The sequence below is a fragment of the Molossus molossus genome, unplaced genomic scaffold (genome assembly GCF_014108415.1).
Source record: "Molossus molossus isolate mMolMol1 unplaced genomic scaffold, mMolMol1.p scaffold_m16_p_11, whole genome shotgun sequence".
In the NCBI taxonomy this organism is placed as follows: domain Eukaryota; kingdom Metazoa; phylum Chordata; class Mammalia; order Chiroptera; family Molossidae; genus Molossus; species Molossus molossus.
In genome coordinates this window covers 57,339,323-57,366,152 of record NW_023425346.1, presented here as the reverse complement: position 1 = coordinate 57,366,152, position 26,830 = coordinate 57,339,323, and the positions used below count along the sequence as shown (strand labels likewise).

Here is a 26,830-nt window from a genome sequence, read left to right as displayed (position 1 = left end):
TGAACATCATTTATTGTGTAGCTCTACATGACTGACACTGTGGTCAATTCTGAGAGAATTAAAAAAAAAAATCCTCAAGGAACTCAGATTTTAGGGTTAAAACCAGGCATACTGGTCAATTAACTACCATAATGCAAATGGCTGGGAACTTCTCTAAGGTCACTTAGAATTTTATTTTCTGAATTTCAGTAATCCTTACTAATCTTAACTTTTCAGATGCTGGAAGAAAGAGAGAAATAAACTAAACATCCTATGTTTCCTTTTTTCTGGGCACACATCTGAAAACCTGTTTGCTAAGTGTCAGTCTTGCACCATTTCAGTCTCATATTCAAGCTGATAAAATAATAAACGATGCTGACCAAAAAAATGCTCAGTCTAAGAACATTAAAAATTTGGCAAAATTCTACCATGATAAATGAAGGAATTTAATTAAGATTTCAGGAGATTAGCATTGTGGATTTCTAAAAAATAATTCTTAACTGAAAGTGATAAGTATTAAATGGAGTTTCCTTTGGGCACAGCCAAGAAACGGAGGTATCTAGCTTCTTATCGATGAACACAATTATAAAGGGCAAAGGCTGTAATGAGTTATTTTCTTTATTCGAGAACTAATTTCATGTTAGACTATTAAAAACATGTTTTAATACCAAGCAATAATTTATCTCAATGATAACAAAATGAAATTGTATTCTCTCACAGATGTACTAATAATATCATAACTCCATTACTGATTATAATAGCCAACACTAAAGTTAGGTATTTTATATAAATAATACAAATGATCACAACAGGAGATTCCTTTTAAACCCTGTTACTTGACAAAATTTATATATGTGTATATCAAAATATCAATTAGTAATTTTGGGAACAAGTTTACAGAGGGTAAGAGTCATATATCTCAGAGGTTTTAACTATTCTTTTCATTCATCCAATCAGAAACACAGTTTGCAAATGATAAAAAGTAAATATTTCCTCTTTTTAGAATTACATTATAATCCTATACCTCTGTAAACAGTTTCCTGGCAGTCTGACTTTGGTCACATCTGTTCAATGTCTAACCCTCATTTTTTTTTTTCTAACCCTCAGATTTAGTTCTGGTACAATGATGAATCATTTTAGCCACATGGCTGTAATGCTCACAACATTCTGAAACAACAATGCAAGCCACTAATTAACTATTTAATTTTCATGCATCAGTTAGTTAGTATTAGTATTCACAAGCATTTCTCTTACATACCTTTTGCTTAAAATTTCTGATTTCTCTGAATTTTCAATAGACAGGATGAAAAGGTTAATGAACCAGGTCAGCGAGTATTGATACATGGGCTCAATGTTAGCTAAATCAGCAATAGAGAAAAACAGGATGGTGGAATGGACCGCAATAGGGCGATAGCCCATGCGGGTGGCATCAATCTTTTTCTCTGTCTCTTCGGCTACTTCCTGCTTTTGAGAAATCTCATTAGCCAAAGCCTTGGAGGAAGATAATATCTTAATAGCAGTTTCATCTTCTAATATATTGCCTTCCGAAGATGAAAGAACTTCTAAAATCTTGTCTTCTATTTCTTTTAACTGCCTGGAATAAAACACAATTTTCTCAGAAGAAAAAGAAATAATTTAAAACCACTTCACGTATACATTCTTTTATAAGAAACAAAGAGCTAGTAACCTAAAGAAATGCATCACTTTGTGACAAATACCCGTAACGGTGATGTCGTATCATTTCTTATCTTGCAAAATGTCAACAAGACAGGTTTTTCTGCTCCACTTCTCTTTCTAATGATCATTTATGTGGTAACTAGAGAGAGAGATGGTAAACCAATCTACTCTGCCATCAAGTATCTCAGCCCCAAGAGAGCAGAATGTATCACTCCATTTATTTCCTGAAATGTTTCATGACTTACCCAGCTTTACCCTTTCTACCTAAGATACAGATATTATGAGCAGAAAGTGGGATGTAACATATTCATTCAGACTACGCTCCAATGAAAACAGGTGACCTCAGTTACACAATAAATACCAAAACTTTTGCGCTAAAACTTTGTTGGCAGGTTGAAAACACACTGCCTTCTTGTTCTCCCAGTGCCTAAGAACTTGTATGTAGAAATGAAACTAATGCAACTTTCCAAATCAGAACAGAAGCACCATTAACCCTTATATGTTCTTAAATCCTCCTATTCGATGCACCTATTAAATCTAACAAAACAGATCTTTAAAATGTACTCTAATTTATTCTAAGTGATCTTGGAACAAGTGAAAATAATTTCGGATTTTATAATGTTTAAGACCTTTTGTTGTCAGCTCCTTGCAGTATCAAGGCTTGTTTTTCTTCTTCAAGGTCCGGCCTTTCCCTTGCCACCACGATGCCCAGCAGCTGATCTTGCATCCCCTCGGACGTTATCATGAAGTTTAACAATGTTACCTGCGAATGAAAGAATATACAACAACTGAATCACCATTTCTATTGAGAAAGACGCTGCTTATAAGCTTCCAGTTCTGACCTTGAAAGAGACTCTATTTACGGCAGTAGTCTGTGTGAAAAGTGGAATTTGTAGAGACTATAACTAAAGATATCGGCAAGCTTGATTGTTGGATTAAAAACACACTAAAGCTTCTTATAGTCATAAATTGTAATACTTTAAAGGGTTTTTTGTGATCAATTTATTTTTATTTCAAACTGGTCCAATTGCTAACAACTCTTCAATCTCAAAATAAATTAGAATCAGGTTGCAATCTATCTCTCATATTGGCTGGACCAACTGATTTATATCTTAAGGATCTTGGAGGTGGGAAAAAGAAAAGGAAATCTTACATGGCAAGATGAGAGAGAAAACATCAGTCATTATTTGTCACGAGTAAAGTATATATATTTACACTTTAATAATCATATTACAACATGGATTTACAATGTGATGGCCGGCCACTGTTGTGAACTGGGGAGTGTACATCTCAGTGGTGTTTATCAAGATGCAGTCTGTTAACACCGGCTTCATACCTAATGGCTCTTACAGACAAACAGACCTCTGTTGCCTACATCTTAACATCCCCCCTTTCCTGGTTCTTCCCCATAAGAGGGAAAGTAATGATGCTCAGGCCTCTCTTTTTAAAAAGCAAACAACAAGCAAATAAGTCCATTTTTTTTCATCCCCACAATCCCTTCCAGTTATGGAAAGACCTCTTGTTGTGTCTTCCTAACTATACTATTGAAGATGCTATTTATATATGTCTTCTGTCTCCACCTCATCTCATTCTTCAGCCCTCCACGATCAGCTCTCATCCCTGCGTCCACGCACTCATCAATACACACAGCAATGATCAGTAGAAACCTCCTGGCTCTGGTCACTAATAAACCCAGAAGCCAATGAACAGTTGGCCTTGGCTTAATCTGAACATGAGCTGTCCCCACCCCAACATCTATTTTGCAATGTCCTGCACTGGTGTCGGGCTAAGGTGTGCCCCTATGTCTCAAACATCTCCTCCCACTCCGCCCTCTCAGGTGCCGTTCATTTTAGCGACGCTGAACTGACTGGAACCCACACACACAAACCACGAGATGCTGCCTGTGCTTCGGCTCTGGCTACTGAGTGGCAGACCTTGTGTTACCCCGCTCTTCCTCGTAAGAGAGTATTTCTTCTGCAGGAACATAGTGGTTTTGTTTCTATAAGAACATTCCCTGCCTGTGATCAGGAACTGTAAAACAGCTTCTTGCCGTACCCTTAGGAAAGTGACTCCTTCCTCCACCTAGACCCAGAAAGTGGCACCTTCTCCAAGGGTGTCCTCTGGGTGACTCTTCTCAACTTTCCCTCCTCACTTGCCCCATGCTGGGCCTTGGATGCCACTAAGTATAGAGATCACATAGGCATAAATGTAAATGGGATAATAAGCAATTCTTGAAATTGAGCAATTCAAAAAACTCATTAAATGTTGTTATGTAATTCTCTACTGTTTGTCATTCATTCATGAAAAAATGATAACTAAAGCTTTCCAGGGATCGTCCCTGTTGGCATGAGAGACCAAGTGCACAGGTTACATTTACGTTAATCCTCAAGCCACAGTCACAGTGTTTAGTTAAATGCATGTTTTACAACTTCTACCTCATTGTATTCAGACACAGCGAGGTAGTCATTCATATTCCATTTGATTTTTCTCGGTCAAGATTTTACAAATCTGTATGCTCACAAATAAACATTTATGAACATGGACAATAGTGTGATGATTGTTGGGGGGAGGGGGTGGGGGGAGGTAGAAGAGGGTATAGGTTGGATAAATGGAGATAGAAAAAATAATAATAAACAGCCAAAATATAAAATAAAATTATACAAATATGGCTCTGTAAAATTATTTTCATTTAGATTCAAAAGGATTACAGCAGCATGCTATCATCCCTTGGGTACTTTTGAAAGCAAAAGGTACATAAAAGATCCTAAAAATAGGATCAAGAGGAAGTATTTTAATTTGTAAATGAAAGCAAGTAACTGCTTCACTGTTTTCTAATCCCTGTTTAATCAATCCCAGCAATTAAAAATAATGAAGCAATCAGACACTCCAGGGATTTTAAAGATTTCAACAGTGAATCATAGATCAGCTTCCTCCTCATGGGGGTTTATGACTTCTATTACAACTAGTTATTAGTGAACTAAAAATTGTTTACGTTATTTGTGATAGCTTCGTAGATTTTACTGAAAAGTAACAAAAAAAAAAAAGGTTTTCCATGTTATTTATTTATTTACATTTATTGGGGTGACATCTAGTCATTTATTAAAAAAATTTTTTTTGAACCACAGCTTTGAGATTTTATCATTTTGTTCTGTTTTATTCTTTCTTGCTTATATTTAAAAGTTGATAATGCTAATAGTAGTCCTGGCTGGTCTTGCTCAGTAGTTAGAGCATCAGACTGTAGACCAAAGAGTCTCGGGTTTGATTCTTAGTCAAGGGCACGTACCTTGGTTGCAGGTTCAATCCTGGCCCCAGTCAGGGTCATTCGAGAGGCAACCAATCAATGTGTCTCTCTCACATCAATGTTTCTCTCTCTCTCTCTCTCTCTCTCTCTCTCTCTCTCTCTCCCCTTCCTTCCCACTCTATCTTAAAAAAATAAATAAATAAATGGAAAAATATCCTCAGGTGAGGATTAAAAAAGAAAAAGAAAAAGAATGCTAATAATTAATGCTCAGATAATAATACATGCTTGGCCTTATTCTAAGGATTTTACATAGATTAATTTATTTAGTCTTCACATCACTCTATGAGATAGACATTTATTATTCCTATTTTATTATTATTATTTAAAATATTTTTATTGATTTTTTTTTTTTTTTTTTTTTTTTTTTAGAGAGAGAGGAAAAGGGAGATAGAAACATCAATCTGAGTTACATCAATTGGTTGCCCCCTGCACACCCCCTACTGGGGATTGAGCCCAAAACCCGGGCTTGTGCAAGGACTAGGAATTGAACCAGGACCTCTTAGTCCCTGGGATGACACTCAATCCACTGAGCCACATTGGCCAGGCTATTAGTCCCATTTTATAGACAAGGAAACTGAGGCACAGAGGGAGGCTAAGTGACGTGGCCACAATCACACAACTGGCAAGTGATAGAGCTGGGGTTTGGACCAATGTAGTCCGACTCCAGACTCTTACTAGTTGCTGCTTCTCCTAACAGATAAACTAATAACACACACTTTTCAGGTGTTCAGATAACACATTTATTTTAATTAATTAAAAACAGTGGTCAAGAATTTCCCTATTTTAATATTGTGTTTTTAAAACTAAGTTCAAGGGCCACTTCCCCTTTTCCCAATCTTCCTGGCTTCCCTGAATGTCCAGGGTAATGTGTATCCCCAACTCTGAGCTCCTCTATCTTTCTAGTCATAAATATGGTCCCTTACACACATGTTATTTACAGTGTAAACCCCTTGAAAGCAAGGACTGTGTTCATTAATCTTGGAAGGAAGGAATTATGTCATCTTAGTGCTTCCTTTGCCTCTGTAGAGAGATGTCTACATGAATTTAAATATTTCCAATAAAGAACAGTTTTTGAACTCCCTAGATAAATCTTGTGTATATGTGTAACTTTCAAAATCGAAATCAATATTTCTTTTTTTTTTTTTTTTTTTAATCCTCACCCGAGGACATTTTTCCACTTTTTGCACAGATAGAGTGGGAGGGAGAGAGAGGAAGAGAGAGAGAGAGAGGGAAACATCGATGTGAAAGGGACACATCGAGTGGCTGCCACCCGCACGACCAACCAGGGCCGGGGACAAACTGCAACCGAGGTACATGCCCTTAGCGGGGACCGAACCCGGGTCTCTCCGGACCGCAGGCGGGTGCTCTAACCGCTGAGCCAAACCGGCCAGGGCGAAATCAATATTTCTTAATGCCCTCTTCTGCTAGCGTCCAAATGAAAGCTATCTCACCCACACTCCCTTCTCTCTCCCCCTCATTTGCTCATTCCACAAACATTTATCAAGTGCCAACCAGGACTAGGAATTGGGAATAAAAGATGGAGTAGCCTCCAGGAGCTCGGCTGCAGATCAACCTTGCAACTCATTTTAGTCATTGACTAAAACTTTAAACGAACTTTACTCTGGAAGCAATTTTTAGTGTTTGAAAGAACCGGTGATTGAAAAACAGTTCTTTTAAGTAATTACATAAAATCAGATAGCAGCAACCTTTTTCTGAGAAAGAAGAATGATGAATTCTGCTCCTGAATTCCAATTCCTAGAACTAGCATATTATCATGTTTTACGAAGAATGTACATATATGTCATGAATTTTTAATGATGAAAATCTAAGAATATCAGTTGTAGAAATGAGATTCTCATGGCCTCCCCACACCCCGTACCCTGAAGACTGCTTTATTACATCATGCACATGCGAAAGCGACATTTGGAAATCATTACAACGATTTCAGGAAAGGACAAACAAGGAAGACCTGTTGTTCTCATGGCTCAGGAGGAAAATATAATCATTAGTTATCAAATGTGATGAAGAAATATTCGTTTTAGATACTGGCCTTCACTGAGGTTTCAGGAAGGTAATGCGGGTTTCTTAGCTTGGTAGTAATGTAGAAGCGGAAGTCCGGTGCATATTCAATGGTCGAGTCCCCGAGGCGGATGCACGTACTCCCTCCCTGCTTGAAGGTCTGCTTCAGCAGAAGTGGCTCCAGGATGGGATCTAGTTCTTCTCCAACATTTTCCAGCAACACTGAAGTAAAATCAGAAAAAGATTCCGTATTATCTTTAGTACTGATTGTACACCTGCAACCCTCCAAATTCTTTCAGCCTTCCAGATTGCTGCTGCTCCCAGTTACCTATGGTTTTGTCTTTTAAGTATCAGGAAATGATTCCATAAAAACAACGGGATGTCCGTGGGCAGGGACTAACTGCTGGGTCTCTCTGGTCAGCCTGCCTGCTTCCATACTGCTTAGCCAAGGTGCTACTTGGGCTCCTCTCCTGGGCTGGGAGTCACTGTGAGTCTAAGTATCAGGGCAGTGAGGAATGTCCATCTGAGACACCAGAGAAAAGGCCTTTCCAATTGTAATCACTTAAATGGTTACTATATAGAGAGAGATATAAAATCCTCATTGGAGGATATTTTTTTCCCCCATTGATATTTAGAGACAATGGAAGGGAGGAGGGAAGAGAGAGAGAGAGAAACATTGATGTGAGAGAAACACATGGATTGGTTGCCTCCTTCACAGCTGGGAATCAAACCCTTCGGTGAGTGGGCAGACAGTCTACCCACTGAGCCACACCGGCCAGGGCTGGCTAGCATATTTTTTATTATAAAAGCAACTCATGCCTATTGTAGAAAATATAGGAAAGAATGAAGAAACGTGAAATTAATTAAAGAAAAAGGCCCTTAGACTGAGATGGCGTTAATGCCGTGGCTGCTTATACAAGCAAACCTAAGCCCAAGCCTGGGGGACGACTGGTCGTAAACTGCGGACTGGGCTTTCCGCTCTGGACAGCCACATGGCCTCCTTTCTGCTGCCACACTCTCCATGTGATACTGCCCCTTCCCCGCTCCGTGGGTGGAGTGCTCCTAACCCCCTCCAGTTTGGTGCTGCCTGATTCTAACAGAAAAAATTTTGCTCAAATAAACTTAAAAATTGTAATATGCCTCACTTTATTTTTTAACAGAAGAAATCAGAAAACTCCCTCTAGTGAGATTTTCTCCCTCTCCTTCTCCCTAAAATGTTTTGCACAATTGAATCATTCCATATATACGTTGATAGAAAAATGATACAAAACTGTACTTGTATGTTAATTATTAGTAAAATACATTTTTTCTCTTCAGTGTTTTTATTAATCTTTTTCTATACACCATTGGTACTAAACAATATATCTCATTTTGCAACTTACTTTGTTTGACATCACAGCATATTTCCCCATGTTATTAATAACTAATAAACTTGTAATTACTGCATCACAATCTATCATATTAATAGTCTCTGATTTTTTAGCCAATGCACTATTATTAGATATTTGGATTGTTTCCTGTTCTCAATATTAAGTAGCACTATGTACGAAAACTTTGCATTTCAGAATACTTTCCTATGATAGCATTCTAGAAGGGGAATCCTTGATGTAAGATCAGTGACATTGTTAAGGTTCTTGACACATTTGCCAAATTAAAGTCTTACATTGTTAATAATGCTGCAGTGAATATCTTTTTGAATAAACCCTAGTGTGCATCTCTGATTACTTAATCATGGTGGAGTGTGAGAAGCACAGCGAGTGGTGAACAGTTATGAGCATTTTAAGGCTATTCATATCACCAAACTGCTTTCCTAAATGGTAGAGATTTCAGAGTTGCAATGAGCACTCGCTTTTCCGCTTGTTTTTGAACCTGTTTTTATACACCACCACCACCGTCCTTAGAAAGGTTAGGCATCATACTGGCATTGTATTAGCTCATTAACTTCACAACTTGAAAAAGCATTGACTAATATTACCCAAGTTTTACAGAGGAGAAAACTGAGGCAGAAGCAAATAGAAATCATTTTTTTCAGTTAAATTATCTAGTAAATGACAAAGCAGGGACTTGAACTAGGTAGTCTGGCTACTTACATAGCTCTCTTACACACCCTGATACCGTCAGCATTAAATACAATATCCATATTGTATTTATAATTTGATAGGTAAAAGATATTGTTAGAATTTGTATTTTGGGCTTGATGTTTTAGGTGTTCTTTGGCTACTTACATTTTTTCTTCTGGAAACAATATGTTAATGTATTTTCCCATTTTCTCATTGTGGGGTATTTTATTTACAATTAAGTTCAGCTGCAAGTGATAAAAACCCCAAAATAACAGGAACAGAAACAAGAAGGAATTTATATCTCATATAAAGGGGAGCCCGAAGTAATCAGTCCAGGACCGAGAAGACAGTGTGTCTAAACTAGACTCCTTTAACTTTAAATTGAATAAAACTATGTTTCATGTTAAAATACAGGAGTAAATCCATGAGACAAGCTTCTTTGCATATTTCTATCATCAAAGTTAACAATATGCTGACTTACAAAAAGCCTCCTTCCTCATTCCCAAATTTCAGTCCCCAGCATTGCAAAGCTTGTGGGAAATCCAGATTGGCGAACCAAACACACGGCTGCTGTCTCTGGGGAGGGCAGATCATCTCACTCAACAGTTATCCTTAACAACAGACATATAAAGAGAACCAGTGTTCTTTCCATATTTCTTTTGCACTGAGGACACTACCTGATATTATTTTTTGTGAATTATCTACATTATCCTATGTGAGACTTCAAACTAATAGGAAAAAATCTTCTGCATATTATGTTCAACTATGCAGCCTATTGTATTCAAAGTAGATTCCGCCAACAATTACTGAGTACCTCCAAGAGCTTGGAGGTGAGAGACAAACAGTTCCGTATAAGGCCAATAGCAGAAATCTATAAAAGTTCCAGTTTTGGAACTTCATTGCGAGGGCAAGAGAGGTGTCACAGAAAAAGAGGAGTTTGAGCTGTATCTTAAAGAACGAAGCTGGGAGGAATTCACCGAATGAAGAGATGAGAACAGAAGAAAGCGGAGAGATGAGAAACGCACCGTGTTGTTACGTGCTGCCTGCCCCCAAAGACCCTCATCACCTGCAGTCTGTCTCCCTCCGTACAGCCAGTGAACTCCAAGGAAGCAGAGACCAAGTCTGTCCGTTCGTGCGGGGTGTTCAGTGGCCATGGTAATTGCAAAATAAATAACTGTCAGGTGAATGAATGAAGAAACAAATGAGCAAATGAAAGAAACATTAAACCAGAAGTAGTTTGTGTCTGATACGTTATCTGCAAGAGGGAAAGAGGTGCTAGGAGACAAAAGGAAGAAAGGCGCAGATCTGATAGATTTTGCTCTTAATGAAAGTATTTTTTTCATAGAGTTCATGGAAAGCTATTACAAGATCTATACAAGTTGATTTCTTTTTAAACATTTTAAAACTTCTTAATTTATTTTCCCAGCTTTTTGAAGAATTAAGATAGATTTATCAGCAATATTTGTATGATTAGTATTAGTATTCTGTGCATACCTCAGTCATTGCGTAGCTAATACAGATATACCGTATTGTCTAGAATCTTGGCTTTCAAACTCTTTTCTCTTAAGCAGCAGGATACTTTTTATCAAAGAGGATCTTACCTTAACACTCAATATAAACATATAAAAGGGAAGCCCGTTCAGTGCAATCCCCATTAAAATACCAACAACATACTTCACAGAACTAGAACAAATACTTCAAAAGTTTATATGGAACCAAAAAGACCCTGAATAGCCACAGCAATCTTGAAAAAGAAGAACAAAGTTGGAGGGAATCACAATACTGGATATCAGGTTATACTACAAAGCCATTGTAATCAAAACAGCCTGATACTGGTACAAGAACAGGCAGATAGACCAGTGGAACAGAACAGAGAACCCAGAAATGGACCCAAGAAATTAAGCTCAAATAATATTTGACAAAGGTGGCAAGAGCATACAATGGAGTAGAGACAACCTTTTCAATAAATGGTGTTAGAAAATTGGACAGCTACATGCAAGAAAATGAAACTAGACCACCAACTTACACCATACACAAGAATAAACTCAAAATGAATAAAAGACTTAAATGTGACTCATGAATCCATAAACATCCTAGAAGAAAATGTAGGCAACAAAATTTCAGACATCACAAGCAGCAGAATTTTCACTGATACAACACCTAAGGCAAGAGAAACAAAGGAAAAAAATGAACGCATGGGACTACATCAAATTCAAAAGCTTCTGCACAGCAAAAGAACCATCAAAATGGAAAGGGAACCCACAATATGGGAGAGCATAATTGCCAACAATATATCAGATAAGGTGTTAATTTCCAAAATACATAAAGTGCTCATACAACTCAACAAAAGGAAGACAAAGAATCCAATTAAAAAATGGGCAGAGGAACTGAATAGACACCTCTCCAAAAAGGACATACAAATGGCCAAGAGACATATGAAGAAATGCTCAACGTCACTAGTCATCAGAGAGATGCAAATTAAAACAACTATGAGGTATCACCTCACATCTGCCAGAATGGCTACCATCAACAAATCATCAAACAACAAGTATTGGCAAGGGTGTGGAGAAAAGGGGACTCTAGTACACTGCTGGTGGGAATGCAGATTGGTGCAGCCACTATGGAAAACAATATGGTGTTTCCTCAAAAAATTTAAAATTGAACTGCCATTTGACCCAGTGATCCCACTTCTAGGAATATATCCTAAGAAGCCTGAAACACCAATCAGAAAGAATATATGTACTCCTATGCTCATAGCAGCACTATTTACAGTTGCTAAGATCTGGAAATAGTCCAAGTGTCCATCAGTAGATGAGTGGGCAAAAAGCTGTGGTATATATATACAATGGAATACTATGCAGCTGTAAAAAAGAAAGATCTCTTATCCTTTGAGACGACATGGAAGGACCTCGAGAGTATTATGCTAAATGAAGTAAGCCAATCAGAGAAAGACAAATACCACATGATCTCACTTATTTGTGGAATATAATGAGCAAAATAAACTGATAAACAAAATAGACCCAGAGACAGAAAGGAGTAAGGTTCAGATGACAAACCTCAGAGGGGAGGGGTGGAGGGGATAGATGAGATAAACCACAGAACTTATATGCATGTATGTGTAACCAATGGACATAGACAACAATGCTGGGGGTGGGGGCGGATCAGGAGGAGGGTGTCTAGGGGGGAAAAGGAGAAACATCTGTAACAAAAATAAATTAATAAAAATTGCAAAAGAAAAAAATAAAATAAAAAGGGAGGCCTACTCTGGTCGAAGCAGCGGCAGGTGGGTGACAAGGTGAAAGGAAACCTCGCCTTCTCCACCCAGGCTGCCTTCGAGGGATGACAGGTTAAAAGCCACTGTCCTGGAATAGACCAATATCTAAAGATAACTTCTTAAATGAAGGAATCATCGACTGCTTGTATTTTAAAACTATATAATAGTAATTGGTTCTTATACTTGAAGGCTAAATATAAAAAGTTTTAAAATATGCTATCTGTTTCTCTTTCTAGAATAGATTTTAAACTTTTCACCTCTTTCTGATGACTAATGTTAGAAAGCATTGCAAATAATCATTATCTATTTTTAAAGTATTTCCTTCCAAAAACTAGGTTAAAGCAACTGTAAATGACACAGTAAGCACTGGGCGAGGGCAGCATACTTGGGGAATAGTCAGCACTCCCCTTAATTAGGGAAACAATCTTGGTTAAGCCTTGTAACTTTCTCTAGTACCTCACTTAACCTTGTTAATAAAATGAAGTGGTCGGAATTAGTATTGCATTTCAGCTTTTTATGGCCACAACTCCAAGTAAGGAATATGTTTTAAATCTTAATCTAGTACACACATATGCATCTAAACCTTTTAAAATTTCATGAAATAATGCTTACCTGTACTCCATGCTATGCAGCCTAATATGTTCTATTGTTTTCTATTGCATTTCATTAAAAAATGCTGGTCAAGACCCACTAAGTTGGTTTTCTCTCTCAGTTTGAAAAACACTAGACAGATTGTCTCTATGACCCTTTTCTCTCTAAAATAATGCAATATTATCATCATATATATGGCTGCAATCATAGAAACCTGCAGAATATCAAGCATGTGGTAGATGCTCAATTATCATTAGGCTGCTTTTAAACCTATGTCAAGGAAATTATTTGAATATTTAAGTTAAATAAGGTTGTTTTAATCACTTAAAGTATTTAAGGTGCTAATTCCTTCAAGAAATTTCTGATTCTTCTGCATTCTTATAGCTCATCATCTTTGTCCTTCTTATTGTACCAATATAATTAAATATTATACTAATATAATTAAAAGATGATACACATAAACCACATAGTAAATCCCCTCCCCCCCCCCAAAAAAAAAATTAGTTGAGCTTATCAAACACTGTTGTACATACTCAAAGTACAATAATTCACTTCTTCCTTACACTATATGGCCGAAGTACAGATGGGGAAACTAAGTCTCAGCAAGTCACTGAGCAAAGCACTCAGTAACAGGGGCAACTACTGTAATTCCAGAGCCAGAGTGCCTACCCAGAACAGTACAGTAGTTCTAATAAAGGTTAGTGATGTACGTCCACTTTCTGTTTCTATTACAGTTAGCTACATATATTATCCGATCCTGTCTATTTAAAAAAGCAAGATACTTGATGCCCTGGCCAGTTTGGCTCAGCGGTTAGAGCGTCGGCCTGCAGTCTGGAGAGACCCGGGTTCAGTTCCCGCTAAGGGCACGTACTTCGGTTGCAGTTTGTCCCCAGCCCTGGTTGGTCGTGCGGGTGGCCCTTCACGTCGATGTTTCTCCCTCTCTCTCCCGTCTTCTCTCTCCCTCCCACTCTATCTGTACAAAAAATGGAAAAATATCCTCGGGTGAGGATAAAATAAAATAAAAAAGCAAGATACTTGAGAGAAGAAATCCTATTCCCCTTTTTTGTAACCTCATATCACTATACTATACTATACTCTCTAAGAATACCAGTTGAATGAATGAAATTCTGTGTGTGTGTGTGTTTGTGTATCACACAGACTTTGTTAGTAGACAGATTTTTTTTTTCATTTCATGCTTACCCTAACAGCACCTAAAATTGCAATCAATATTTCAAAGACCAACTCATTATTAATATACAAAAATAAAATGCTTGTAAGACAACTTGGTATATTTATCATTATTTTTCCATGTAGTACTAGCTCTAATAGTACCTGGGACTTGCTAAACTTATCTTGAGGCTAAATATGATCATAGTTTCATAATGTTTTCATTTATTGGATCAAGTAAATAGTCAAATTTGATAGGTAACATTAATGTAAAATGTTACTAATAACCGCAATTTACTCCAATCATAAATATTTTGGGTTTTGTTCTGACAAGTGTGACATGTGCATAGAGCTTTATTTTAAATCCTCACCGGAAGATATTTTCCCATTTATCTTCAGACAGAGTGGGAGGGAGGGAGAGAGAGGCATCAACATGAGAGACACACATCGACTAGCTGCCTCCCACAGGACCTCGACCAGGGCCAGGGACCAAACCGCAACAAAGGTACATGCCCTGACCAGAATCAAACCAGCAACTCTGTGGTCCATGGGCCGACGCTCTAACCACTGAGCAAACTAGCCAGGGCTGCATAGAACTTTACTGAAACCCTGGTTGTGTTTCCAATCTCGCCACTGTTAGTGGCAGATGACAGTCAGCCATGTGAAATGTGTCCTTACTCCTCAGCCATTTTTGTGGGATACGTAGAGAGAAGAGTAAATAGATAATTGGGCTAATGTTGTATTAAAATACCTTTGGCATACCAAGTGGCCCTTTTAATTGTAAATGTGGAGTGATAATGAGAACTAGAGAATGGCGAAGAACCGACAAACATTAAAACGGCTGGCTCAGTTAGAGGCCGCATCACAAATGAACTGTGAGACACAGAAAATGTCCTAATCTTCTGAAACTATAATCTCTAAAGTTGTCACTTGATTAATTGTCAATAAATAATGAAAGACATTAACAAAGGCATTATTTAAGATGAGTCCGATGCAAACATATATATATATATATTTTTTTATCCTCACCCGAGGACACTTTTTCACTCCTTGTTCAGATAGAGCAGGAGGGAGAGAGAGAGAGAGAAACATCAGTGCGAAAGGGACACATAGAGTGGCTGCCACCCGCACGACCAACCAGGGCCGGGGACAAACTGCAACCGAGGTACGTGCCCTTAGCGGGAACCGAACCTGGGTCTCTCCCGACCGCAGGTCGACGCTCTAACCGCTGAGCCAAACCGGCCAGGGCCACAAACATATTTTTTTAAAAGACACAACCTACATCATTTTGGGTTAATTGTGCGCTCTCCAGGCATTTTCGCAATGTATGCTTGTCATTCAACTACGTACCAGGGTTACCAAACTGGATGCAGTTTTCCAGGTTCCTGACATAATCAGGGTCACTTAATTTAATTAGCTGAAGACTATTAGCTTTTTCCATGTTCTTGATCCATTTATTAGCCTGACCTTGAGGATCTATGATCAGAGGCCACCTTCTTGCATTCCTGAAAGAGAGGAGAAAGACGATACTGGTCAAGCTATGATTTGTCTCTGAGCTGTTTACTCGCCTACATCACTTCCTTACAGCGTACGCCTTATGGTGACGTGGTACATTTTAACATACTGTGAGGAACTATGTTCTTGAAGTGGAGATATTTAAGTTGAGCAGCCTACTAGAATGGCAACTGGCAAAAGCCAGCTGGCAAACCTAGCATGAGTGTTTTTACTTCTTTTGGAAAATTACAGTCCTCTAACTGTTAAATTACATTTTGAAAATATTTGCTGCTTTGGCTAATTAAGTCACAATGACAACCATTAACAGTAATGGAAATCAGGGACCTCGAGTTCTTCACTCAGCCCTGCCATTAACTACTCATGTAACCTTGGGCAAATCACTTCACCCGAGTGCTCTCTGCTGTCCTCTGTACAACAGGGAAAGAGAAAGAAATGAGATGTCATATTTCTCTTTGAACTCTGGACCATTAAAGATATGATGATCTAAAAAAAAGGTGAAAAGAGTCATTTTATATCATTTATCCTTCATAATAGTCACAGACCCTTAAGTGTTAACACAATTGGTGACTCAGTAGTTGTTTCAAAAATGTGTATATTTAATGTCACATATGTAGTTTATTAGATATTTACCTAGTGATTGTGAACTTCTTATACAACGCAAAAATTTTTCAATGGGACAGATAGACAACTTGGAAATAGACACACAGTATTGATTTTCAACAGGATGCAAAAGCAATTAATCAAAAAAGGACATTATTTTCTAGCAAATTGTGCTGGGACAACTGAATATCCACATGTGGATATTTTGTTCCAGCACAAAATTTTCTGTCTTGCAAAAACCACAATGCCTTGATTAATGTAACTTTGTATTGTCTTGAAATCAGACAATATGTCTTCCAACTTTGCTTCTTTTCAAAATTGTTTACACAGAGAGAGATGCTATTCCATACCTGGTTAACAACTGTATCAAACATACTTTCCCCAAATGACACCCTCCATATAACACTTTTTTTAATTAAAAAATACCACAAGACAATGTTGTGACTTCAGTTTACCATATTTGCTTTTAAAGATTAGGGCTTCCATAGATTAACATATCAGATGAATTATTTCCAAAGGACATATTCTTCAGGGTAGGTTGAAAAGAATGTGCTGATTTTTAAAAAATATAACAATAATTATTGTGGAGAGCTACACGCAACACACATTGGTTTAAATAGCTTCACTATTTGGGTGAACATTATTTCTGAATTTGAAATGAACAAGCACTGTATTTACTGTTTACTTCCTCTCCACTATTATTTTGCATTATATTTCAATAAGACAATGTTTTTCTCCACATAATCTTTGCTCTTCCTTCATCCAAAACACTCTCGAAGCCAGAAATGCTTTAGAACCTGTGGTTCCCAAATGGAAGCTGATTTTTTAAAGCGCTCAGCATTTCAAGGTCTGATAGTGTTTGCTCTTTTGTTATTGTCTAAAGAAGATTGTCGTTTGGTGCTTCTGGGTTTTGGAAAAATACAGACAGACTTCTAACAGGGATAACACATTTTCACAGCAGTCTGCATGGAAGGACATGAAATTTGAGTAGATAGCAGTGGTGCACGGATCCTCAGGATGGCTCTGGGGTAGGTGGAAGCTGGACTCCCCTCCTCCCAGCCTAGAACTGGAATTACAGCTAAACTGCAGAACAATCCCCTGGAATAACCAACAGAAGATGAGCACAACAGAAGTCTTATAGCCAAGGGTTTACAGAAGACACAGAGATTGGTAGGAAGGGTGGAGAGGCGCCAGGAGGGCTGGCCCCTGCTCCCACGTATGGGGGCTGAGTAGAGGGATATCTCAGATGCAAAGTCCTCCTCCCCCAAGGAAAGTAGGATCTCAATGCCACACGGGACCCCCCAGCCCAGAGCAACAGAGTTCAGATGAGGTGCCACATAACATCTGGTAGTGGAGAACAGTGGGTATTCTGCCTACTAGGGAGAGAGGGTAGATTGCTAGAGACCCAGGTGTCCTCTTGAAGGGCAGGCACACAGGATATCTCCTTATCTGGCAGAGGGAGTGTGGGTCAGAGGATCAGAGTCTTGCAAGAACAGACTGGGCTGTGTGGCTCTGAAGGGGAGAGCAGGGAAGACAGGGTCCTGTGCTGGGTCCCTCTCCTACCACCCACAGACTCCATCTTTCCTGGGGCAAACGCTGCCCTCCAATCTGCAAGGGCATGGGGGGCTGCACAAGCCTCACTCTCCCAGTGCCTGCCACCCCACTGAGCTCATGCCCTGCAGAGGGGCTGCTGCCTGAGCCTGTGGTATAGATTCTCTTGTGGGATCTTGAGGACGAACCCAAGGAAAATCAGAGACAGAGCTGCGTGGCTCTAGGGCAGAGACCAGTTTCCCTCCCCACCCACTGTGGGCTGGAGGAGCCCAGCCACCTGCCATTGGGAGCTATCCTCCCTTGCTGTGACAAGCAGCAGGACCCCCCCCCCCCACTTCCCCATCCCCATCAGAGACCAGAGTGCCCCACCCTAAGCAGCAGAATCACCTGTGGTAGGAGCAGCCACACCCCTTGACAACAACAGTAGAATTCCCCACCTGCAGCCAGTGTGCCCTGTCCAGAAGGCTGAGACAGAGCCCACTGCCAGCCCTGGATGCCCTGCTAAGGGAGAACCATTAGCTTCTCCTTCCTAACTCCTGGTGGCTCTACTGGCTGAGCTTGTGCTACTCAGTACTGCCAGCCTGGTTTCCCAGTGCAGACGTGTCTCCAAAAGGTCTGGGTGGACTTAGGCAAAAACTTGAGTTGTGTGGCCCCTGGAGAGTGGAGCATTTTTTCCACACTCCATACCAGTACCAGTCTTCCTGTGCAAAGCCCTCCCTTCCCATGGCCGGACACTGGTGTTGGGCTGATGAACGCTGCTGGACCCACCCTGATGAATCCCTGAGACAAAGGTCTGCAGGCAGGCAGCAGGTGGCAGTTGACCTTAGTGTACCATGAGACTATTGCTGAGTGGCCTCAAACCCAGAACTGGCACCAAGTTTGAATCTGCATTAGTCTGGTGAATACCACTCATCCCTGCTTGGTGACTCACCGAGAGTCTCCCTCAAGCAACTCATGTACTGTCAGAGGCTCTTTCAGTAACAGAGCCTAAAAGACAATTAACAAGTGAAGACAGATATTGGAGAACCTGAGACATTTTGCTGACCTGCCTCTAAGCTTGGGGCCAGTGGAAACCAGCCTACAGCCTAGCTGGACCCCTCCCATGCACACCAGGCCCAGCAGAAATAGCCACAAACTGCAGATCACTTTGTAGCTCCAAACAGGTAGCTCAGGACCTGTCACTAATATCAACCTGAACTAGATCCCCTCCCATGGGGCCCCAGAACATACACAACCAGGGGAATTGACCACATCAGTGCATAACCCAACTAGCTCTACAAATGACACACAAAAAGGGAGATCTTGATAGACCTGAGACCCTGTTGGAATGAATTCAGCATTGTGGAGCCAGTCCTGGCACAGCGACACATACAATGGGCTTGGAGTTGATCCTCATAGACAGTAAATGGGTGACCCCACCCATGGACAGGCCAATAGCAATCAAGACTCAACTATAACAGGAGGGTTGACATAACCCACACAGGGTACATTCTGAAGCATCTAGCTCAGGTGATGAGTGAGAAGAGCCTATGAGTTCCACGAGACACCTACAACATAAGGACATCATACCAAGATATAGAGAGCCACCTAATACACAGAAACAAATAAAGAGAGGCAGCCAGAATGGGGAGACAAAGAAACATGTCCCAAATGGAAAAAAAAAATAGAAGAAATCACCAGAAAAAAACGAAATGAAATGGAGGCAAGCAAGCTGCCAGATATAGAGTTCAAAATAATGGTTATAAGGATGCTCAAGGAACTTAGAACTTCAACAGCATAAAAAAAGACATGGAAACCATAAAAAAGAATCAGTCAGAAATGAAGCATACAATATCAGAATCGAAGAATTCACTAGAAGGAATCAACAGTAGGAAATAAAGTAGAAGATCAAATCAGCAATTTGAAAGACAAGGTAGCAGAAACCACCCTATCAGAGCAGCAAAAAGAAAAAGGGATTTTTTAAAAATGAGAATGGTCTAAGGGACAACTGGTGCAATATGAAGCATAACAACGTCCACATCATAGGTACCAGGAGAAGAGAGAGACCAAGGAATTGAGAACCTGTTTGACAAAATAATGACTGAAAATTTTCCTAACTTGGTGAAGGAAAAAGACACAGGTCCAGGAAACACAAGGAGTCCCAAACAAGAGGAACCCAAAGAGGCCCACACCAAGACACATCATAATTAAAATGACAAAGGTTAAAGACAAAGAGAAAATCCTAAAAGCAGCAAGAGAAAGACAGTCACCTACAAGGAAGCTCCCATATGACTGATAGGTGATTTCTCAACAGAAACATTTCAGGCCAGAGGAATTAGAAGGAAATATTCAAAGTAATAAAAAACAAGGATCAACTACTCTACTTCAGCAAGGTTATCATTCAAAATTGAAGGTAAAATAAGGAGCTTCCCAGACAGAAAAATGTTAAAGAAGCTCATTACCACTAAACCAATATTATAAGAAATGTTAAAGGGAGAAGAAGGAGGAGGAGGAGGAGGAGGAAAAAGAGGAACATAGTTATAAAGAATAAAATGACAATAAATACATACCTATGAATAATCACCTTAAATGTAAATGGAGTAAATGTTCCAATCAAAAGATATAAGGTAGCTGAATGGATTAGAAAACAAGACCCATATATATGCTGTCTACAAGAGACCCACTTCAGATGGAAAGACACACACAAACTGAAAGTAAAGGGATGGAAAAAGTTGTACCATGTAAATGGAAATGAAAACAAAGTTGGAATAGCAGACAAAATATACTTTAAAACAAAAACTATAATAAGAGATAAATAAGGATACTACACAATGATAAAAGGATCAATCCAATAAGAGGATATAACCCTTATAAACATGTATACACCCAATATAGGTTCACCAAAATTTATAAAGCAAATATTGATTTGCTTTAAAATCAAAAGGATAGATTGATAGTAATACAATCATAGTAGGGGATTTTAACACACCATTGACAATAATGGATAGATATTCCAGACAGAAAATCAACAAGGAAACAGCAGCCTTAAATGACACACCAGATCAGATGGAACTAATTGATATATCCAGAGCATTTCACCCAAAGCAGCAGAATATACTTTTTTTTTTCAAGTGCACATGGAACATTTTCTAGGGTACATCACAAGTTAGGATACAAAATAAGTCTCAGTAAATTAAAGAAGATTGAAACCATATCAAGCATCTTCTCCAAACACAATGGTACAAAACTAGAAATCAATTACAAGAAAAAAAAAAACTGAAAAATACACAAACACATTGAGATTAAATAACATGTTACTAAACAATGAATGGGTTAACAATGAGATAAAGGAAGAAGTCAGACATTGCCTTGAGACAAATGAAAATGAACACACAATGACCCAATGGTCAATTTCAGAGTTTTGTTATTTTCCTCCTTACAACACACAAATAAAAAGAAATAAGAACAGACAAGGAATTGTGGGTGTTCTTCTCAGTTATTTTTGCTGCTGAAATAAACCTAATTTTTCTGACTCCTATAGATACTTTTAAAAGCAGAGTTATACTAGATATAGGTCTGATAAACTTAACAAGTTGTTGAACCATTCTAATACTTTCCCCATGAAATGTCCAGATACAATCTCCTGAATGTTACCACTAGCCCTTGAAATTCTAATTAGCCAAGGACCTTCAAGTGTCAATAGTTCCGAAAGTTACTTATATTTTAACGTATCCAAATTTTAATAGGTTTTTTTAGTTTCCCTAAATAATCGAATCCTCACTCAGCTGAGGCAGTGCTTAATACAGAAGTAGGTCCTTACTAAGTGCTCAATATTAGGAATTACCATTATCAAGCAAATATCTGAGTAATGAAAGGATGCATTAGGCAATTAAATAAGGTAGTTATCTGATACTTAATAATCACCTTAAAATGATCACCTTAAACCTATTTACTGAAACCTCTCCTTGTAAGATTACCAAAATACTTTGACAAAATAGATCAAGAATGAAAAATGTTGTTTCTTTCTTAGTGAAACTACTATCATAACATTTTGCTAATATTTAAACATTTTTACAAAGAAATGGCAAACCTCTAGGGGTTTAGGCTTATTAACACCATTTTCTACCTCTAGCTCCCTAAAATGTGAGTTTGTTGTCTTGAAAAATAATCACCAAAAGGCTTGGAATGTTAAAAGCAGAAATATTGATCGACAATTCTATTACTATTGGAATATGACTGGACCCAAAATAAAAGGTATATTTATCTGCTAGAAAATAAGAAGCAATTTAGCTTTCAATGAATATAATGGTTATAGATGTCATGCTAGATGGAACAGAGTTATATAAACTGCAAGTCAATATAATAAAGACAGGACCACCGTATATTCACAGGTGATTGGGGAGAGCAAAATTCTTTGTTCTGAGAGAGAAACAATAGCAATGACTGTAACAAAATCAGCAACATCTGACTGTTCTTTAGGCTGAAGTTAATTGGTCTGGCTGGGCAAAAGTAAAAAGTAAAAGGTGGACTTCAAAACTTTCAGAAACCTCCCGTAGATGTTGATGTCTAATGTGTATTCTCACATCAAATACCAACACAAACGGCCTGTATGTCGTGTACTTGTTAAGTCACTAAAAAACGAACTAGCTGCCATTCTGTACTTGTTAAAAGGTACTTAAGAAGTCCATTTTAGCCCTGGCCGGTTTGGCTCAGCGGCTGGAGCGTTGGCCTGCAGACCAGAGAGTCCCGAAGTCAGTTCCCACTAGGGGCATGTACCAAAAATAAAAAGGTCTGTTTTAGCAGCAAACTAATGCACATATTGATCATTTGTCTAGATTCTATCATTTCTATTCTGGATTAATTTAGATTACTGGAGCAGAGTACCCAGTACTTAATTTTAGGCCCCCAAAGAAGAGCTTTGTAATCTTTTCTCCAAATCAACAAGATAATTAAATTTTAGTTCCTGAAAAAGCTGGTCTTTCTAAGTACTGTTTACTTGCTCAAAACTGAAAACTATATGACACAGCTTTTCTTTTTTGCCTCAGTTACCAGGAAGCTTTAAACTTAATTCAGGACCCAACTGTTGAGAAATCAGCTATCAAATAACTAATGGTAGCTACTTCTTTAACTTTCCTTAAGTGGTCTCATCAGATTCTGTCTTGTTTTATATTATATTCAAATTGCATATACCCCAAATCCCTATAGAACAATTCAGTAAATAAATGCTAAAGAAATCCATAAATCAAGATCATCTGTTGAGCAGTAAAGAAATGTGTTCAGCAGAGTTTTAATTTGTGGAACAATTTTCATAAATACTAGACAAAAAAATTATGAATAACTAGTCTTCACATGTGGCGGTTAATTCTATTTTTAAAATTTACATGCCTCAATCACTTTTACTTTAAGTGCTATCATGTCAATTAATTTTTCAGTAGTAAACAACGAATCAAGATAGTCATGTAACACAGAACTGAACATTGTATACTGATGGTTTACCTGCACCATTGCTAACATACTAAAACCCCCAAGAAGGCTGACCCAGTGATAAAAGGTGCATGGTGATGTGAACTTGGAAATGACACAATTGATGATTGTCCTCACACTGGGGCCGGCTGAAGGCCTTAGCTTCTGAGAGGTAAGACCTGGGATAAAGGCGAGGCTGGAGGAGACTACGGTGTTCTACCAGCCCAATCTCCACGGGATGTATCTACTAACAGGGAGAGTCTAGGAATCGCAGCCATTGTCATCAAAGCTCCAATCATCCCATGACCCAGAAGTGTATCCATATCATTTAAGCTGCCCCACACCCGGCAGGGACTAACACAGAATTTGGAACACCCAAAACCGTCACCACCAAGAACCCACTACTGACTGCACCTTTCATTTACCTGCAATAACAAAATTCTGGGGATAAAAATTCTGGACTTCATTTACTCATTATAGGGTTTTGCTCTATTTGCTAAATATTAATTTAAAATTAAGCAACTAATCTGGGTTTTTTTGGTTTGTTTACCATGGTCTCTAATGCTCAACTATTCCAATATTAATAGGAGAAGGAAGTGATTATTCATATTTAATTTAGTTAATTCAGCAACATTTTCTTCAATACTATCAAAATTTACTAGCTATAACTGTTAAAAAGCTACACAGATAAATCTACTGATTAATAGAGATAATTTGTGAGAAAAATATTTTTCTTACATTATGATGATTCCATTTTCAATGGAAAATGAGTCAGAAGGTAACCCAGCAATATTCCAGGTTTGAATTGTCACTGCTTCTCCCAGGATACCTATAAGGGAATAATCATCGGAGCAGGGGATACCTCTTCCTTTGCACAAATTTGTCCACTCATTCGTTTGAATCTTTAAGACATACACAGAAAGAATTTAAAAAATAGGTTAGAGGTTACTAAATGAATACATTCTAAACTCTCTGTTTACAACTTCATTTCATTGAATCAACAAACCATTGTTGAAATCCTACCTAAAGAAATGATTTGTGTTTATCGGATTTTTTTTGGAAATAAAATTATAATTTAGAAGGTCTGCTATGTATTCAAGTGAAGATGAATCACATTCAATATCAAGAGAAAGTGCAGATAGATAACTTAATAATGAAGCCAGAATTTTGGACATGGAAAAATAATTGCCAGCTTCATCTGACAAAATAGTTGGAGACCACCATGTTTTTTTACATATTTTCTTTAAATTACAAATAGCCAGCAAATGTAATACAATATTGTTGTATAAAAGTAAATCCAATTTAAACCAGCAGGGGCTATAGAAAACATGTGTCTGGCTCTCACGTGCCCTGGGGGATGGACCATGACAGGGCTCTTAGACACCAACAAGGATCAGGACATATATTCAAGTCTGGGGTATCCCACCTGGGGTGCTCAGGAAACAAAAGGGTATTTCAAGCCCAGATTCACACTCAGAAAGTCAGAAATCAAGGACCGATCTGAGGTTCCAGATCAAAGAATTCAGAAATAGTAAAACACATGACCAGGAGAAAATAGGCTAGGAAGAGGCATAGAGAAGGTGAATCCACGTGTTGTTTGGTACCAGCCCAGGGGCAGATGAGGGTGCTGTGTGTGTGAAGTGGTACTGGCTGAGAGGGCTTGGTGGGCATTACCTCCTCCTCTCGGTTCCTGCTACTAGGTTCAACCAACCTTCCCCTAGGTTTGTCCAGAAATGGCATGACAGTTCGAGGGGAGTTGATGACCTTGATTAGCCAGTTATTTTGCAGAATACCCCCTAACTGGGTGTGTGCGATGTTCCTTCAAGATTCAATTCATGTCATGCACCTTTGGCGGTATTAGAGAAATGATGTTGTGTCCTTCTTGCTGCATTCCATGAATGGCACATGATTTCAAACTGTTCACTTATTGATGTTGATTTTTATCACTTGATTAAGGGGTAGTTCTGCCTCGTAATTTCATGATCTCGGGTATAAGTTTCTCTGGATGGTGGACACAACACAAAGACACTGGAATAGATGAAAGGCAGGATCTTTCTGCAGCACCAGAGAAGAAGCTGCCGTTCAGGAGGTCACCCTGGATGCAGGGTGAAAAGGTGGAGTTGCAGGAGGCACTTCATGTATGACAAGCTAGGTCTAATGGGCTTCCCGGGGACTGTTTAGAATAATTCCACAGACACAGCTAAGGAGGGGTCACTCCTGGGTGTGAGGTATCTGGGGGCCTCTGGAAGTTGGTATCTGTCTTGGAATATGAAAGCCTGATTAGGGCAATGGTTGTGGTGGGGGCTTCCCAAATCACCCACCACAGGGAATCCGGAGTTTGTAATCATGATTCCAACCTGAGCTAAGACAGTACTTATGACATATTGTCTTATAGCTTCTCCACCAAGTTGCTCTTTCCCCCTTTCCCTTCACAATTAATAAGCATTTGGTGGGAAGGTATATTATGCAGCTATGTGAACATGCTGAGTTTTGTCAGGCACTTTTTTAAAAAAATGTATTAACTTATTGCCCTGGCTGGTTTGGCTCAGCGGTTAGAGTGTCGGCCCGCGGACCAGAGAGTCCTGGGTTCGATTCCCACTAAGGGTACAAACCTCTGTTGCAGTTTGTCCCCGGCCCTGGTTGGGGTCACAACCAGTCGATGTGAGACACATCGATGTTTCTCTCTCTCTCTTCCTCCCTCTCTCCCTCCCACTCTGTCTGAGGATAAATTCAAAAATGTCCTCGGGTAAGGATTAAAAAATAAATAAATGAAAAGAAAAGAACAAGATAATTGTAAGGTCTTCCCCGTCAAGAGCTTCCCAGCAACTCTAATCTTAGCATATATGCTGCTGAGGTGAGCACCTCATTCAGTTCTGAACAGAAGGGTGACGGTGGCAACTTCGCTGTTCTGCCCAGATTCTCTCCTGGCTTCCTGTGCTTTCGTGTTCGAAAACCAGAAGTTCTCCGAGACGGAGATTTCTGTGACATGACTAAGGAAGGGCTGCTAGGGGAAGCCGATGAAAGGCGAGGGGTCAGCCCGTTCTGCAGCAGGTGGCTTCGCTTTGCTCCTGCGAGATGCGTACGTTATTCCTCGGAGCTGTCCCGACCAGGGGAAGGGAGACAGACTCTCAAGCTCTTGCATCCGGCAGTCATCCCTTACGCCCGAGCCAGAGGGAAGTACATTCCCAGTCTCCCAAGCACGGGGCAGGTGGGTTTTAAGAGGCCAAGGGAAGTGAGCTGGTTTTTAACATGAAAGCACAGGAAGCCAGGCGGGAATCTGGGCAGAACAGCGAAGTTGCCACTGTCACCATTCTGTTCAGGATTGAAGAGGGCGGTCACTTCAGCAACACATATACTACAATTAGAACTGAATAGGAAGCTCTTGATGGGGTGTAAACTGCCAGCTGCCTGACCCAGAGAAATCAGAGAGGAAAGATTACGGAGTAGGAGTCAAAGAATGAATTCACGGGGGGGGAATAGTGACAACAGACTCGTTAGGAAAAGCAAAGCCTCGGTTGCTATAGTGAAGCGAGGAAAGGACAATACAGCCTTTAAGCTCTCGTGGTGCTCAGACGGGATGGGGGACGTGGCTTCCTGGTCAGGAGTGGGCCGGGGGTGTGAGTTCACAGAAGGAGCTGTCGCTTTGCTTCTGTC

General features: G+C 39.3%; 1 protein-coding gene across 1 annotated transcript in view; it reads right to left on the bottom strand.

The window, feature by feature from the left end:
- DNAH7 (dynein axonemal heavy chain 7) overlaps window positions 1-26,830 on the bottom strand; it is a 211,659-nt gene that overhangs the window by 51,716 nt on the left and 133,113 nt on the right. The window contains exons 47-51 of the mRNA XM_036253338.1: window positions 23,915-24,078; window positions 15,419-15,573; window positions 7,008-7,198; window positions 2,286-2,419; window positions 1,238-1,573 (exon numbers count right to left, since the gene is read on the bottom strand). Of these exons, the coding sequence (XP_036109231.1) occupies window positions 1,238-1,573; window positions 2,286-2,419; window positions 7,008-7,198; window positions 15,419-15,573; window positions 23,915-24,078 (980 nt within the window). The remainder of the gene's footprint in view (window positions 1-1,237; window positions 1,574-2,285; window positions 2,420-7,007; window positions 7,199-15,418; window positions 15,574-23,914; window positions 24,079-26,830) is intronic.